This window comes from Protomyctophum parallelum, assembly GCF_964188405.1.
Source record: "Protomyctophum parallelum genome assembly, chromosome: 16".
In the NCBI taxonomy this organism is placed as follows: Eukaryota; Metazoa; Chordata; class Actinopteri; order Myctophiformes; family Myctophidae; genus Protomyctophum; species Protomyctophum parallelum.
This window is the reverse complement of record NC_139711.1, coordinates 14,192,003-14,208,171: the sequence shown is the minus strand read 5'-3', so window position 1 is coordinate 14,208,171 and position 16,169 is coordinate 14,192,003. Positions and strand designations below refer to the sequence as shown.

Sequence of the window (16,169 nt, the reverse complement as noted above, 5' to 3'; positions counted from 1 at the left end):
CTATAGTGTGTGTTCAGTAACAGGAATATTCCTGTCTCTCCAGCTCTTTAATAAATAGAAAAGGGTTTAATCAGGAGTTGTAGTAGCCACAGGATAATCTAAGCGGTGGATATTGCTCTTTTCTTCATGTCTTTATGTATGTAAATTGTCTTGTTGTTTGTGTTATGTCAAATGCGTGTATATGTGTTCTGCATATACTTGGCTGCTGTGTTGCAAGTTACTGAACACACACTATAGCAATGATTACTGTCACACTATAGAGCTATTTAACACTGTTACTGAACACACACTATAGCAATGATTACTGTCACAATATAGAGCTATTTAACACTGTTACTGAACACACACACTATAGCAATGATTACTGTCACAATATAGAGCTATTTAACACTGTTACTGAACACACACACTATAGCAATGATTACTGTCACAATATAGAGCTATTTAACACTGTTACTGAACACACACTATAGCAATGATTACTGTCACACTATAGAGCTATTTAACACTGTTACTGAACACACACTATAGCAATGATTACTGTCACAATACAGAGCAATTTAATTTAGGTAACCAAATTGACCCCAATAGTAGATCTTTACACTCTCAATAGTTCAATTGTTGTTAAGCATCTGCTTAATTTCCAAAAAAACTACACAATTAGAGAATGTAGAAGATTGCTACTTTTGATCCTTTGATTAAATAATGCTGATTGTAGCATAGTGGTTAGTGACTGAGCTTTGTTAACATGAGTGCCCGGGATCGTTTCCCACCAATTTCAAAGAATGTTTGTTGCTTCGTGCCAATTTTCACAGAATGTTTGTCCTTTTACCTACCAAACAATACTATTTTCACCTCTAGTCGATTATTTATTCAGCGTTTGAGCCACGGACCACCATTTGAGGCCATCTAGTCTCTCAGACCCATTTGAGCCACTGACCACCATTGTGAGAGTCTATTAATGTGAAATGGTGGTCCGTGGCTCAAACATGTTATCACTTTTGAAGTTACTTGTTGTGTTTAGATATGTAAATACTACTCTTTAAAGCCGTGTTTCGGTAGTCGAGTGGGTACTGTCGACGGTTAGTAAACATTGAGGCCGGGCATAGTTGTTTATAAACCTTCGACACTAACCATTCGGCTACTGAAACACTGTTTTACAGTTTCGTACAAACATCATATATAAACATCATAACAAGTAACTTCAAGTGATAGACGTTTGAACACACAAACAACAACAGCGTTAAGTATTAAATAACATTTAATCACTTACTTGCTCCGAAGACGGACCCGCGATGGTGACGTGGCACGTTCCAAACAAACACTGACCAAACCTACCTCCACGCGTCTCTTCCGTATTTGAGGGCGGCGGCACTTCCTTCCGGTGTGAGGCCACGCCCGCGAGATTTAACCGGGAATCTATTGTAGTCATATTGTAGTCCTCTTACGTTACATCCGGGTCCCTTGGTCCCATCCGCTTCTAATGCAAAATAGCTACATATGAACGCGTGAATCTTTTTTTTTTTTTACAATAACGTTATTTGTCAGAAAGGAAGCCATTGAGGGTTAAAATGGGTCTTAATGCTTCCAACTCATATAACTGTCACCAACAACACTTTTAATGATATTACATGAAGCAGACAGCCCTGTGATGAAACCTTTAGCATTACACTGTGGTTAATAGGTTTTTATTCACAATGGAATGTTATTGTAGCCTACTCTTAATATATCATGGTGTAGCACAGCACAGTAGATTCATATTTCAATCGATCTGGGATGTTAAAATTGTGCAAAACTCTGTTCAATGAATGGCCTCTTCTGCTACATTAAACATTACTAAACATTAAACGTTACTTATACCTGTTATTGAGACTCCTATAGAGCATGTTGACATGGATAGCTTGGTTAGTAGTATCTCTGTTAGTTAATGCAGTTTGATTGATTAAATTAATAGCCTATTTTATTAGACAAAAATGTAGAACAGTAGTGTCATAGAGTGGAAAATGCCATTTGGTTTAATGTCACAGAATGCAGTGCCACGTAGAGCAGCATGATAAATGGTTAACTTTATAGTGTGTTCAAAAATGGCAGATCTGCAAGTTCAGTGTCTTGAATGAGATGTGCTGTGAGTTTGCATATCTGCTATTGTCCAGCATAGGACCGTTGCACAGTGAAGTATAAACAAGGCTTTAGGATTTATAAGTCGTTTTTAGAATATAATAGAATATTCACTCCAGTGAATAGCATTTATCCATTTAGATAACTTTTTGATGTTATTTAATTACTTATTTTTTACACAGAAACATAATGTGTGTCTTTACAATAACTGTAATGTAATAATAATAATACTAATAATGTAATGTAATAATTATTAATTAAATAACCTTATTTTATTCTGAAGGCAACCGGATGTCTTAAATTAGCTAGCTCTCAGACAGGAAGTTCTAAATTAGCTCAAAAGACGGAGCCTCATCTGAATCACTGATTTAATTACGCACCTCGCCTGCTTGTAGGGGTGAAACCACACTGCCATCTAGTGGCAAAAAGGATAAACCAAGTGTAAAAAGAATCGTTTATTTTTGTTCCTCCCCACCAGTAGTTCAACAATCAGACTGAAAGAAAAATAGACTAAAGTACACGAAATGAATGGAACTTTAGTATATACCACAATAATTCATATTGTTTATTTTTTTATAAAGCATAAAGAATATGCTTAAGACTAATGCCAATATCTTGAGCAGAGTTCAAGGGTAATAATCCCGTTTCTGGGACTCACCCTGTTAATAAAAACTCGAGTGGTGGTGTGTGTGGGTGGGTGGGGGCTGATGTTAGTGAGCACAAACATGAACACAAAATCCAATCAATTACCCATAAAACAGAATAATGCATGGTTTCACGCACCACTTTCAATGACAACTCATAATTCATAGATTAAGGCCTATTCATACTCCACATATAGTGTGATAAGGTGAACTGGAAAAACTACATGACGTCACGCCACAGTGATAAACGACTCACCACTCACCCCAACACATATCTTTTTGTTTCTATGCACCGTTTCGGTGGTCACCCCATCACCTAAAACTGGAGTATGAATAGGCCTTAAGAGTGATGCTTTCCTACATACAGGCTGAGAGGCAACACCCAATGCCATTTTTACTCACTGACAAAAGCTCAGAAATTGTCCATTATCTGGGATATATATATATATCCTCCATACACGTAAATTACAAATAATAAAAAAATAGCGGGAGAAGTAATTAAAGTGCTGTCTACTGACTCAAACGTACATATCTCAGAAAAGTATTTATACAGCATGTTTGAGATTTGTTTTTTAAAAGAACCACTTTCTTTCTGATTAACCGAGTTCAGTGCTTGAATAATAAAGAATTTGACAGATGTAAGGCTTGATTGCAATTAGATATTTTCTGCAGAGAGAGCTCTGTGTCATCATGGGGAACATATTAAGCTTAAGTTATACTGGCGCACGACACCGCTGAAATGGCAGACCTACAAGCTCATAAGTAAATCTGCTATTTTAGGGCGCGTGGCGAAGCATACAGTAGGCTTTAGGCGAGACGGTAAGACCTGACAGCCATCACTCAAGAGGTTACGAGACATTAATGTTAACAGTCTGTCTAATAATCGCCAACATCGAGCAAGAAAGCAAAACATTTTTGTACGCTAAAAGGATATTCCACCAATATAATCAATGGCACCTCAATTCCATCTTTCTCCAGACATAATAATCTCACCATTTAATAAACACCCATAAAACATAGTTCTTTTTTTACATTTACAACAGAATATACATTATACATGATTATTTTTTTAGAGTGCTCATACTTGTGAGGAAAAACAATATACAAAAAAGAAATGAGGTACAGAGGTTAGATTTATGGAATACCCTTTAAAATAAAAAAGGTGTGCTATTGATGTAAACATTGCTCCAAACAATTACTATTTGATCTCAAAAGTGGCTCTTCCTGTGCCTCGGATTATGGCATTTAAAAACAAATGTCGAGAGTAAAAGCTGGTTAGAAAAGGAACAAAATGATACTAGTTGGTAAGTGTGGAGAGAGAGGGGGATGCTTGTTTCTCCTGTATTCATTCCACGTAGTCTCAAAGCAGAACTGGCATTACGGTCACAAAGCACCACTTGCTATGTTACAGGACACGGTTGTCATTCTTGCAGCATTTCAGCTGAGTGGATATAAAAATATAGAAGATTTGAAACCCTGAATATATATATATGTTCATAATGTGATTCCTCTGCAGCAAAACAAGACAAAAAAAAGTTACAGCTGTCCCACAACATGAATACACTCTTTTTTTTCCTTTTTCTTTAAAAAAAATGTTTTCTCGCATCACTTCCAAAGGTGGTGGTGGTGGTGGAGGTGGGGGGTGTATTAGACCCATATCACCACGGAACACAGAATGGTCAATTAAAATGTTGCCGTCATCTTCATCATCATCAGTCTACATCCTTTAATCCTTTTCTTAAAAGCTTTAGGTTACCTCTGGGGTTGTGAAACTGATTTGCTCGGGAAAGAAGTGTGTGTGAAAATGTTATGTGCGTGCGTTGTTTGTACGTGTGCATGAGTCATGGCATGTTTACATCAACATGTCTTTGTGATGCCTGGCTATATGCTGGCTTTTCTCCGAAGGCCTCCTAAAGCCCTTGGTGCAGTAGTCACAGCGGTGGGGGTAGTCCTTGGTATGGATAGAAATTACGTGCCGCTTGAAGCCAGAAGCGTCCGTACTGTTGTACTCGCAGTACTGGCACTGATAGACTTTCCTGCCGCTGTGCGTCTTCATGTGTTTCTTCAACTCTGCCGGCTGCCGGAAGCCCCGCCGGCATCGCTTGCACTTAAAGGGCAGGTCCTTGGTGTGAAGGGACAAGATGTGGCGGCTCAGGGTGAAGGTGTCCACAGCGGTGAAGTTACAGTGCCTGCACTGGTGCACCTTGTTGCCCTTGTGCGTCTCCGCGTGCTTCTTTAGCTCCGACGGCCTGTGGAAGCCCTTCTCGCACACGTCACACTGATGCGGGAAGTCCTTGGTGTGCACGGAGATGATGTGGCGCTTCAGGTCGCTGGAGTTGGTGCTCTTGTGCTCGCAGTGCGGGCACTGGTGCGTCTTGTGACCTTGCACCATCTCTATGTGCCGCTGCAGCTCCCGCGCGTCGGCGTAGGCCTGCGGGCAGTGGCTGCACTTAAACGGCAGGTCGGCACCATGCTTGCTCTTGATGTGAGTCTTTAAGTTGGACTGATCCGCACAGCGGAAATCGCAGTGCGGGCAGTGGTACGGCTTCTCACCTGTGTGGGTCCGCATGTGTTTCTTGAGCTCCGACGGGTGTCGGAAGCCTTTGGCGCACTCGACGCACACGTGGGCAAAGTTCTTACTGTGCACGGCCAACAGGTGGCGGTTCAACAAGCCCTGCTCAGCCGTCTCATAGTCACAGTACTTGCAGTGGTGTAGTTTAGGCTCGCGGTCCTTGACGATGAGCTTGTCAGAGCCCAGGGGGCTGGTCTCGTGATAACGCCTGGCGTACTCCGTGTACTCAGGAGAGTGCTCGCTGTGATGGCTCAGCAGCTTGTGGCTCTCCATGTGGTTGTGGAAGTTGACCTTCTTGTTGGTGGTGAAGTCGCAGTCGGTGCACTGGTACCTCTTCTTCAGCAGGTGGTCCGGGTGGTTCTTCATGTGGCACTTCAGGAAGCCTCGCGAGCGGAACTTCTTCCCACAGATGTGGCAGGGATAAACGGTCAGTGGCAGGCCGTCTGGGCCGATGATCACAGCTGAGAGAGATTAAACGGACATTCTTTTACAATGATGGAAATTATATTTTAAAAACAATAAAAACTATTCTTCCTTTAAAATGCAATGGGAACAGCTAGGGCCATGTCATTTCTTCAAGAAATATTTTTAGAAAATCATTTTGATAATATGTATATTGACCAAAACAAATATTAAAACAATATTTAACATATAGGGCACTGGTCCTTTAAGAAAAGCATAGGCAGGGTCTAACGCCAGCTCACGTAGAACAAGGACTATTTAAAGAGGACGCGAAGCGAAGACTGTACGGTGGACTCCATGTTGCTCTCTGGAAGGAAAGAAACACGCGCAGTTGAAACCAAGGTATATTAAATGGAGGTAAGGTCACCGACGTCATTTTTGCTATCACGCAATTCCAGACGGCTGATGCGATGTGTGGTCAACACAAAAAAAAGTGTGGTCAACACAAAAGTTGATAGTTAATTTACGAAAAAACTGAAAAAGTTAAATATGGACTATAAGATGGACTATATCATACCAGTCTGACACTGCCGATTCTCGCCCTTCTTCTTCTTCTTGGGCTTGGGTTTTAGTGGACGGTTTGGTCCGAGTCCATCTCTGATCTGCAGGAAAGGTGTTGCCGTTCCATTCTTCACCGGTTCAATGTTGTTACCTGCATAGACACACACACAGCTCATCACCATCTGCATGGATAGATCCTAGCTCAGACTGGTTCTATCTAAGAATATTTTTGAGATTTATTTTTTTCTATGATACTTTTCATGCTATGAAATGGGGCTGGGCGGTATGACTTCAAATCAATGTCAGGATTATTTCAAACTTTTAGTGGTTAAACAGACTAATTGAATTTGAAGGGGGGGAAAAAAGAAGGAAAAGAAAGAAACTTGTTTCTCAATTATTCGGTTATAGACATAAGTTATTGAACCTAAACATCGATTTCAACATATTTTTGGTTAATTGCCCAGCCCTACTATGAAAACAGTGTACATCCAAGCCGTAATGTTTTACCATAAGCATTTGCCCAGGACACGGGCACAAACGTCTTGTTGTTTAGGGAGTCGTCGTCTTCCTGATCTACTACGACCTCCATATACACCTGCTCAGCCATGTTTCTCTCTGTATCTACAAACAGTCACAGAGACAACGCCGTTTTAGCGCCTAAAACCTGACCTGGGGCCACCTGGGGACCTCCTGTCCGATGTCTGGGTTTCGGTCACTCAGTAGCAGTGGTGGACAAAGTACTCAACCCCAGTCAAAGTACAGATTTGGTCTAATATTAACTCCTCCACAGGTGAAAGTTTCTCAGACAAATGTACTTGAGTTAAAAGTATTTAAAATTACAAATTTGTATATTTTCTTTTTAATATCAATGCATTGATCTATTGAAATTTAGACATGAAAATAAATCAATGTGACAATAGCTGATCTTGCACGTGAGCTTGCGGATCTGTTAAGTACAGTACACTACTCAAGTACATGTACTTCATTGCTGTCCACCACTGCTCCACAGCGGGGCTTGTTTCACACTTACTGGTGTCTTCGTCGTCATCGTCGGTGTCTTCGTCCTCCTCCTCCACTTTGGGCTGGTTCTTCACGGCCATGTAGACCATTTTGTCCCGGCCTACTCCTAGCCTGCCCGACGACGCTGCCTCCAGATCAGGATGGCTGTTGTGGTAATCATCCTCCGTTATGACCTCCGTTCCTCCTACAAGACACAAACGTGAGGGGAAAATACATCCCATGAGATTTAACGGAGGAGCACTGGTACCTTGTACTTTATTTCTTGTATGTCTGTTTTTGAGTGGTGCAACCACTCCCTTACGGAGCTATGTGTGTGGGTAGCTGGGTGTCTGGGTCTGAGCACGAAAACAGCATGGTTGTTTTTCACCACCTGTGCGCAACCTAACGCACACACAAACACACACGCACGTAATAACTGTATATATGATGCTTTCGGGTGTGCCAGTACATTACAGTGACAGTACAGTAGAGGGTACAGTAGAGGGACCGCCACACGGTAACGCTGTCATTTCTCAACCGTTTCGGACGTGGGGTGGCACACCGGAACCCGGCCCGGCCCCTTGGGCGCGTTCCTGTGGGTCTGGAACATTACTAACCCTATCCTCACAGGGTCAGTCTTAACCGGCCACGTATGTCGAACTCTGTCACGGTCTCAAGCCTCCTCATCCCCTCCACATATTTCTGGCAAAAGCCCTTGAGGGGTGATTTCTCCATTCTGCAAAATGTGCTTCACTGTCTGCCTGTTTTGCTTTTATGTTTTGTGTGGGGACTGCGGATGAAAATGAGCATCTTTGCTAAATCTGGTGTACCCTATTGGCCTGAATATAAGACTGTGACATTCAATGTTATTTTTCCACAAATGAGACTTGAAAATGGGGGTCATCTTATAATCATCATCGTCTTATATTCGGGACAATACGTTACGGTTACATTGCATTTGTGTGTAATGTCCATTAATATGCTTTGTCCCATCGAAAAACTAAAATAAGGTAATGTAAAAGTAAAGCTGCCAGGAAACGTATTATTCAGGCATTGGTCACTTAATCGCAAGGTCGCTGGTTAGATCCCAGCTGGAGATCTGGGTTACATGCATTTACCAGATAGGCAGAGGGAAAACAATGGACGAATTAGAGGAATTGTTGGCCATGGAGGTTAGGAGGTAATAGATATGAGCACGGTGATGGACTATGAGCACCACTTTCAAAACCAACGTTTTCGTGAAGAGGTGACCACTGAAAAGGTGGCCACCTAAAAGTCTGAAAATAGGCCTTAATATTCCACTAATAATCTGAATGAGAATACAAATATCACAGCCAGTGTGAGTAAGCGGTGCCTACGCTGATGATTGTGTGCTGGAATTCAGGCGGTGCTGCTCTATTTGACATGTGGGCGCTGGTATTCATGAGTGTGCTGACTGTGTTGGGTCCCCGTGTGTGTGTGTGTGTGTGTGTGTGTGTGTGTGTGTGTTTGTTTACCACACACACACAAACACGTGGGCACTGCAGCGCTTGCTTGTTCAATTAGTGTAATTGGTTGCATCTTTGTGTTGTTTGGCTGGCGGATATGCCAGCCAAACTATTCAAGAAAATATATATTTTGTGGACACAGAGCACCAGGCATTCCGCAAGGCTTCCTTTGTGGAGCACAATCACAATTCACATGATAACTGGAGCTCTTCTAGCTCTTCTAACAGGCTGAGAAAACGACTTCACCAAAGTATTCCTTCAACTTTTCAGTTTAAGGAATTGTGGAGTTAAAGGTGCTTCCAATTATGCACACACACACACACACACACACACACACACACACACACACACACACACTATAGAAATAATCTAGTCTAGATGGTTTCACTTGCCTAAATCATCGTCTGCCTCTGCTTTGAAAATGTACACCTTGATGACCTCAGACCCATCGTCCTCTTTGCTCTCCTCATCTTCCATGACCTCAGTGCTGATCTCCAGAGGCGTGTCTCCAATGTCCAGCTTCTCCCCAACCTCATCCACTGCAAGGACATGCATTTTTGCAACAAATAGTTATTCAAAATGGCACCAAAACTATGTAATTGCATAACACATACGGTAACTAAAACTCATATAGTCTCTGTCTGGTGGAAACCTCTAATGTCCAAAACGTACTTTTCAGGATTCAAATTCAAAAACAGCAAAAGCAACAGATCTACGAGCTCAAAATGCATTGCTTTGTGTCACATTTCAAGCTTGCGGATCTGCTACTTTTCATGCTTTTGTGTGGCGCTGTAGTATGATCGAGCAGGGCATTCATTTACAAAAATAAAAACACAAAAGGTTTGTTTCTGCCTGACAGCGACGTTATATTCAATGTAGCGGCCACTGCCGACCAGCCTTCAATGCATTCAACTCACGAGAGATCATAAGATAATCTTCAGAGCTGCTTCTGGCGTCGTCATCCTCATCCGTCTGGAGGGCGACCGCCTCGGCTGGAAGCTCCTCGTGGATGACAGTCTCCGAGTCGGCCTCCGTGACCATCACCTCCTGGGAAACGAGCTCCTCATCCAGGGTGTTCCCTTGGTGCTCAGACAGCAGCTCTGCCACAAACACCTGGTCTGGCATAACGTGGTGATGGTGGTGGTGGTCCGAGTCCTGGATGAGGCCTGAGGTCAAGACGTGGTGGTGGTGGTGGTCCAGAGCCTCCTCTATGGCCACCTCCGTCCCCAGAATGTTCTCAGGCATGATGACGTTATGCTCCGAAGGCACCATGTCCTCGTGGCTTTCCACCCCCTCTACGTCCACTTCGAGGCCTTCGACCACCTCTGCTTCCAGGCCTTCCACTTCCACCTCTTCCTCGAGGCCCTCCACGACGTGGCCTTCCAAGCTTTCGACGTCCACCTCTGTATCCAGGCCCTCCACCACCTCCGCCTCCAGACCCTCCTCTTCCACCTCGGCTTCTAGCTCCACTACATGGGTATGTAGGCCCTCCACCACCTCCGCCTCCAGACCTTCGACGTCCGTTTCCAGGCCGTCCACCACATGCGTCTCCAGGTCCTCCACTTCAAGGCTGTGCTCCAGGAGAATGCCCTCGTCGGTCATCACATCAGACAGAAGCATGCCCTCGGGCACCGACACCACAATGTGCTCTCCATCGATGTGAGCCAGGCCTCCCATTCCTGCCACTGCAAACACAAACACGTTCAGTGTGTCAATCATTCCAAGGATACTTTGCAATAATATGTAATTTAAGTTGAAGTGCACTGATGAATAGTAGGTAATGATAAGGAGGAGGAAACGATTGACAAGATAATTCTGTGCATCAACTTTAATAATACTTGTGGGTGTCTGCCTATTAAATTAAATAATATTTCTGTCGCAAAGCACATGATGAAAAGCGCTGTTCACAATGAGTCTGCCAGGCACTCAGTCTACTTCGTTCACCTACCAAGATCTTGCATGATCATTGCATGGGGCATCTTCAGCTCCTGTGTGTGCAGCTCCAACACCCCCCCACCTTGGTCCATGTCTCTTTTCTCTCTCTCCCAGAAAAGAAGACTGAAACACGCGCCATGGGGAATTGCATTAGACACTTCTTTCATTGTGTGTAATTCAACATCAATGTGACGAGGACTGACCAGACCAGTCTGACCAGACCAGACTGACCAGTCGGACGGACCGTGAACAGACAGTTCAGCATGCATACCTACCTTCACATTTGATATGCCAAGGCTCTTCAGAAGGAAACCAGGAAGGTGTTAACGGCACTCCCTTCCATCAGCAGTCATCATGGTGCTGTACACAAAGGAAAATACACAACACTGTTGGCATACATTTTTAAAAGGTGCAAAGGGGAAACCTTTTTGGTATTGTAGCATTAGCTGTGATTGGACTACTTTTGAAGGCTCAGTAATACATTGTTTCTGTGAGGCAAAAAAAATCCTTGTATATCCTTATTTCAACTTTTTATAAATTTGTTTTGTAAATGAATGCCCTACTCTGTCATACTAGTAGTAAATTAGTAATGTCACTGAAAAGTAGCAAACATAGTCAAACTACAAGCTCACAGCGTTGTGAGCTTGACAATAGCCCTGACAATAGCACCGGGACAATTTGTTTATTTTTGTTCCACGGTCTTATATGAGATGATTCTAAGATGACCCAATGTTATTTTCCATACAGAGAAACACTTCTGTGACTGTGACCCAGGGGATGAGCGAGTGACATCCGGACTTGGGTACTCTACTGGAACACAGCTTTAATAGAAACAGTTTTGGTCTGGACAATGGACATAAGAGGTTTCCACTTAACAACAATTATATACAGACCATAGACCAACCCTGTTCCAGGTGGCTTAGCTAATAACCACGCTCGGCTGTAAAAGTGACAAAGTAGGAGCAGCCACTTAATATCAGCTTACCCTTGCAACGTTTAATACTGGCTGATAAAAGACAGAGAAACAAGGGTGACTAATGAGTGTGCATGCATGAAGAATGCAACCCCTTCTTAGTGTTAAGTATGGTGTTGTAATACAGAGCCCAGGATTAATGGCACTTAAATCTGCAGTCCATTTCATAAGGTTTACGTCCTCTGGTAATTGTAACCTGTGATTCCAAACCAGATCTCCCGTGTGGGAAACGGAAACCTAGAGGGAATATACCGTTCGGCCAGGGAGATTTGGGCCACGCAGGGCACATTGTCAACCAGTAGGTGTCCTACTCCTACCTAGCACCAAGGTAAGAATGTCTCAAAGGAAGAGTAGGGAGACCACATCCAACAACTGGATGGATGCACCAGTTATATCATATTAACTACACATTGGTTAAAATAACGTTTTATTTTACCATTTACTCATTAGAACAAGTTCCAGATAGGAGCTTTAACATGTATCCGGCTTAGATATTGGCATATATTATGGATGTTTTCAACAAGTCAAATTCAGTGCAGCAACATTTCACTTGACAAGATATTTAGATAGATTGATACAAACAAACATCATAGTTACTGTTATCATGGTGAGGAAAGCGGCAAGCGTGGGATGGGTGCACATTTTAAATGGCATACTGGATATGATGACCACATGTAATTGTCCTGGGGCAACATTGCCTGCATGAACAAACCAAACATAAAAACGTGTCAAGCCCACTAAGAGCAGCAGAGACGATTTAATACATGTCACGATGGCAAGTTGTTTCCAATCCAGAACGTTTGGGGACAAAGCTCTTCAAATTTCCCCATCATGTTCCCCTCGAAATATAACACAATTCTGGTTCTCAACATGCCATGGGTCCAAACCCCCCGGGTTCTTGAGGGTGTTCCATTCAGAAATTACTGATAGTAAGGAACCAAATGGAGCCTTACAGGTCTGTAACTCTGAGGCCCCTTTTCCACTGGGGTTGAAACAGTTCAGTTATTTTTTCCTGCCCAATATTGAACCAGTTCAGAGTGTTTCCACTGAAAAGGAATTGGTTCAGAACCCTATAAGTTGGATCGGAACTGGAATAAAAAATTGTCCGACTGTTCCGTGAAAACACCATGGTTCCAAGAATCTAAAACAGAACCAGTTCTAGAACCAAAGTTATTTGGGTGGAAAAGGGGCCTGAGGCTGAGCATGCAAAATATTAAATTAGCAGTAGCACTGAGGATTTTACTGTTTTTACAGTGTAGATCGGGGTCCCAGACAATATAAAAAACCAACAACAATCGTATGAGTTGGGGGTCCATTGCATATTGCATATTCAAACCAGTGGTCCTGTTAACCGAAAAGTTTGAGAATTACAGCTTTAAAGGGGTGTGTGTGGACTGTGGACTCAGTGGCGAACTTCCTCTGCCCAGTCGTTCCATCCTGTTAGGAGCACTGCAACATGCTCCCCCACCAACCAACCTACCCGAAGCATCATCATCATCCCTGGCTTGCATACTCTTGGAGGAAGTTCATCATCACAGATAAAAAGGGGGCCGAGGCAGAAGAAAGACTGCCTGGGGGACTGGACTGATACATGTAAGCCAGAGCCACTTTGTTTTATGGTCCAAATGGCCTGGGTATCTTGCCGGACCGGTCCATAATGGGTCCTCCAAACCAAAATACCAACAGTGGCTTTAAAGGAACAGGAGATACTTTCGTAATTTAATAGTGGGGTATCTTATCAAACTCTAATCTTTAATATAAAACCCAGTTATCTTCCTTGTCATTCATGACTCTTTACACTTTAAAGCATTCTCCATAAAGACCCAAGCCAAGACTCTTTGCAGCAAAAAAAAGAAAAAGCCCCGAATTTATGGCCGCCAATGAAAGCACTGCAAACATTATGCAATGAACAGCGGCTAGCTTAGTTACCGCCCTGCCCTCCACCCACTGCTGCTAACAGCTAGCCACCATGCTAGCCACCCAAGCTAACAGGGCTGTTCCCCCGCCCGGCGCCATCTTGTTTAGCCAAAATAGCTAACATATGCAATGCAAATAAATCGATATCTCGCCGCTATACAGACAGTGTGAATACTTAAAATGCACCAACACTGTGCAACACACACACACGAGAATAATACAAGAATAACCAGCCAATGGTATCTCAGCCGTGCATATTTTATGCCCTTTATTCGGCGCGACAGCAACCGTCTGGCTGAGTTAGCTAGCGTGCTAACAGCTAGCCCGCATTATCTTCCATGTTGTTTTGGACGCTCGGGCTCAAAGAGGCCCGCTGCGGCCGACTGGGCCCCCTCGGCCGTTTCAATACGCATTTCCAACGGATTGCGAATAATTTTACCTGATAACGTAGTGTTCCGAGTGTCGCGGTGGTTTTATCCCCCTTGTCGGTTCAGTGTGTTGTACTTGGGGTTTATTTTGGACGGTAAGCTAAGTGCGGCCTGCTGGTTTGGATCCCCGGGCGCTCTTTGCTAGGCCTCGGCCAATCAGGTCGCTTCCTGACAAACCGAAGCGTACATGCCACATCCCATGGCTCGAACGAACGGCCGCGCTGTGATTGGCTGGTTTGGTTACTCAGGCAACCGCGCGGTTAGGTACACTTCCAGACCCCGTTCGTTTAGTTCAGAAACTCGTTTTTTGTTTAAGATCAAAAGCTTCTGGGTTTACTACTTTACACAAGTCTAAAGGCCCAGGGCCAGGGGGTCTGTGTTTACTAACTATTTTATGTGTTAATATATAGGTCTACAACTACAAGTGGAGTTTGTTTACTACCCCCGGGCCCCCTCATTCCCTCTTTTTACTGTACATATTTAGTTTAATGACGTTTATATGACTTTTCTCCCTTTGTTGCATAGTAACTTATATAGGTTACTGTATACTGGTATATGTCATTAAATGTTCTGATGAATTGAAATTGGAGGTAGAGGACCCCAATGGAAACAAGCCAGTGCTTGCTTTCTGGGATTTGTACTGCTTTTGGCAGAGTTTGTATTGAACTGTACTGCCTGCCCTGCTGTGCAGTGCTTATGCAAACGGAATCAATCAATCAATCAATCAATGTTAACACACTTGGATGTAAGCCTATTAGCCTACTTGGAACTGTCTTGCCTAATGGGATTTTAATTACTTTATGAGTTGTCTGTTATATTTACTTTATCTTTAGTTTTCCCCAGTTGAAAACATCATTTAGGGATCGCATCTTTTAATTGTGTTTGTGACTGTCTGCAGTACCACTGTACCAGTCTACTATAGCTGGCTTAGCTGCCTTTTATTTACCTCCGTTTTGTACTTTCTTTGCTGTCCACCGAGTAGATATTAGTAGTTACACGGTCATGTGGATAGTGTATAATATCAATCAACGTCAATCATACTATTATAACGACTCGAGATTGTCCTGTCATATACGTTGTCGACGCTCAGAGCAAGTTGCCGGGGCAACCAACTAGCCAATTAGTATTGCTATTGTTCCTCCCGGCAATGGGATGTAGTGTATAGCCACTCCAGAGGGAGGGCGGGGTGGCCTCGTTTAGCGCGCTGATCCGGCCTGAGTATTTGCGTCATGCACAGCAGAACAGAACAGAGTAGGCTACATGTCATGAATGCAGTCATTCTGCGCTGCGGAAGGAAGGACTACTTAATTTATGGGGATTAGAAAACTCGGTCTCAGTCCCAAATACTAAATGGACCGTGGGTAATGGATCAGTTTCCCAAACGTAAGGTCGCGACCCTTCTTGGGTCGCGGACCAGTTTTTAGGGGTCGCGACTAAATATCCCGTTTTAAAAAATCCTTAGATTCCTTTAATAAAAAAAACTCATGTAGCCTATGCATGCCTCCTTTTTGAACATTTGTTTGAACACGGCTGCTATTATTGCTATTGTAGCTGTACATTTTAGAGAATGCTAAAAATATATAATAAGCGTGTGTGTGTGTCACTCTGTAATCTGTATGCTCAGTGCAGTGAGCCTGTATCTGAGCCAGTTTTCAGTAAAATGGTGGGTAAGGCTATTAGGCTAATGCTTTCATCTGATAACTGCTTTTAACAATTAACAGAGATAAACGTCTTGTTACTCAGATGGAGTGCATGGCTGCACTGACTCAGTGGTGTAAAGTAACTGCATGAGTACAGTACAAATTTGAGGATTTCTTTTTTTACTTTGAGTGTTTCTAATTTTCAATATTTACTTATACTCCACTACATTTTGGATCCAAATATTTACTTTTTAGTTTACATTTGAAAACTTTGTAGATTTTCATTATTATTACAAAACATACATTAAGCACTTCAGCACGATACGTTTCATCCATTTGAAAATAGAATCAGCTCACATCACGATGAGATGACTATTTCTACTTCTGGTACTTTAAGTACATTTTGTATTTCTACCTTGCAGTATTGGTGCTTTTACTTAAATAAGAAATGTCAGTTAATTTCCCACCACTGCTTAGACTGGACTAATATGGA

At 42.9% G+C, this 16,169-nt stretch overlaps 1 protein-coding gene across 2 annotated transcripts; it reads right to left on the bottom strand.

The window, feature by feature from the left end:
- Positions 1-2,560: 2,560 nt before the first annotated feature.
- On the bottom strand, positions 2,561-14,183 carry znf711 (zinc finger protein 711). Of its 2 annotated transcripts, XM_083785863.1 has the most exons (10): positions 14,048-14,183; positions 12,289-12,389; positions 10,994-11,078; positions 10,732-10,841; positions 9,701-10,468; positions 9,176-9,322; positions 7,328-7,501; positions 6,805-6,918; positions 6,314-6,448; positions 2,561-5,795 (listed from the first exon to the last, which is right to left on the bottom strand). In XM_083785863.1, exons 4-10 carry the CDS (start codon positions 10,808-10,810, stop codon positions 4,615-4,617), a joined length of 2,598 nt encoding a protein of 865 aa, XP_083641989.1. In that variant the 5' UTR covers positions 10,811-10,841; positions 10,994-11,078; positions 12,289-12,389; positions 14,048-14,183; the 3' UTR covers positions 2,561-4,614. The 2 variants fall into 2 exon arrangements, with proteins under 2 accessions (XP_083641989.1, XP_083641990.1); XM_083785864.1 differs by lacking the exon at positions 12,289-12,389.
- Between the last annotated feature and the right edge of the window lie 1,986 nt (positions 14,184-16,169).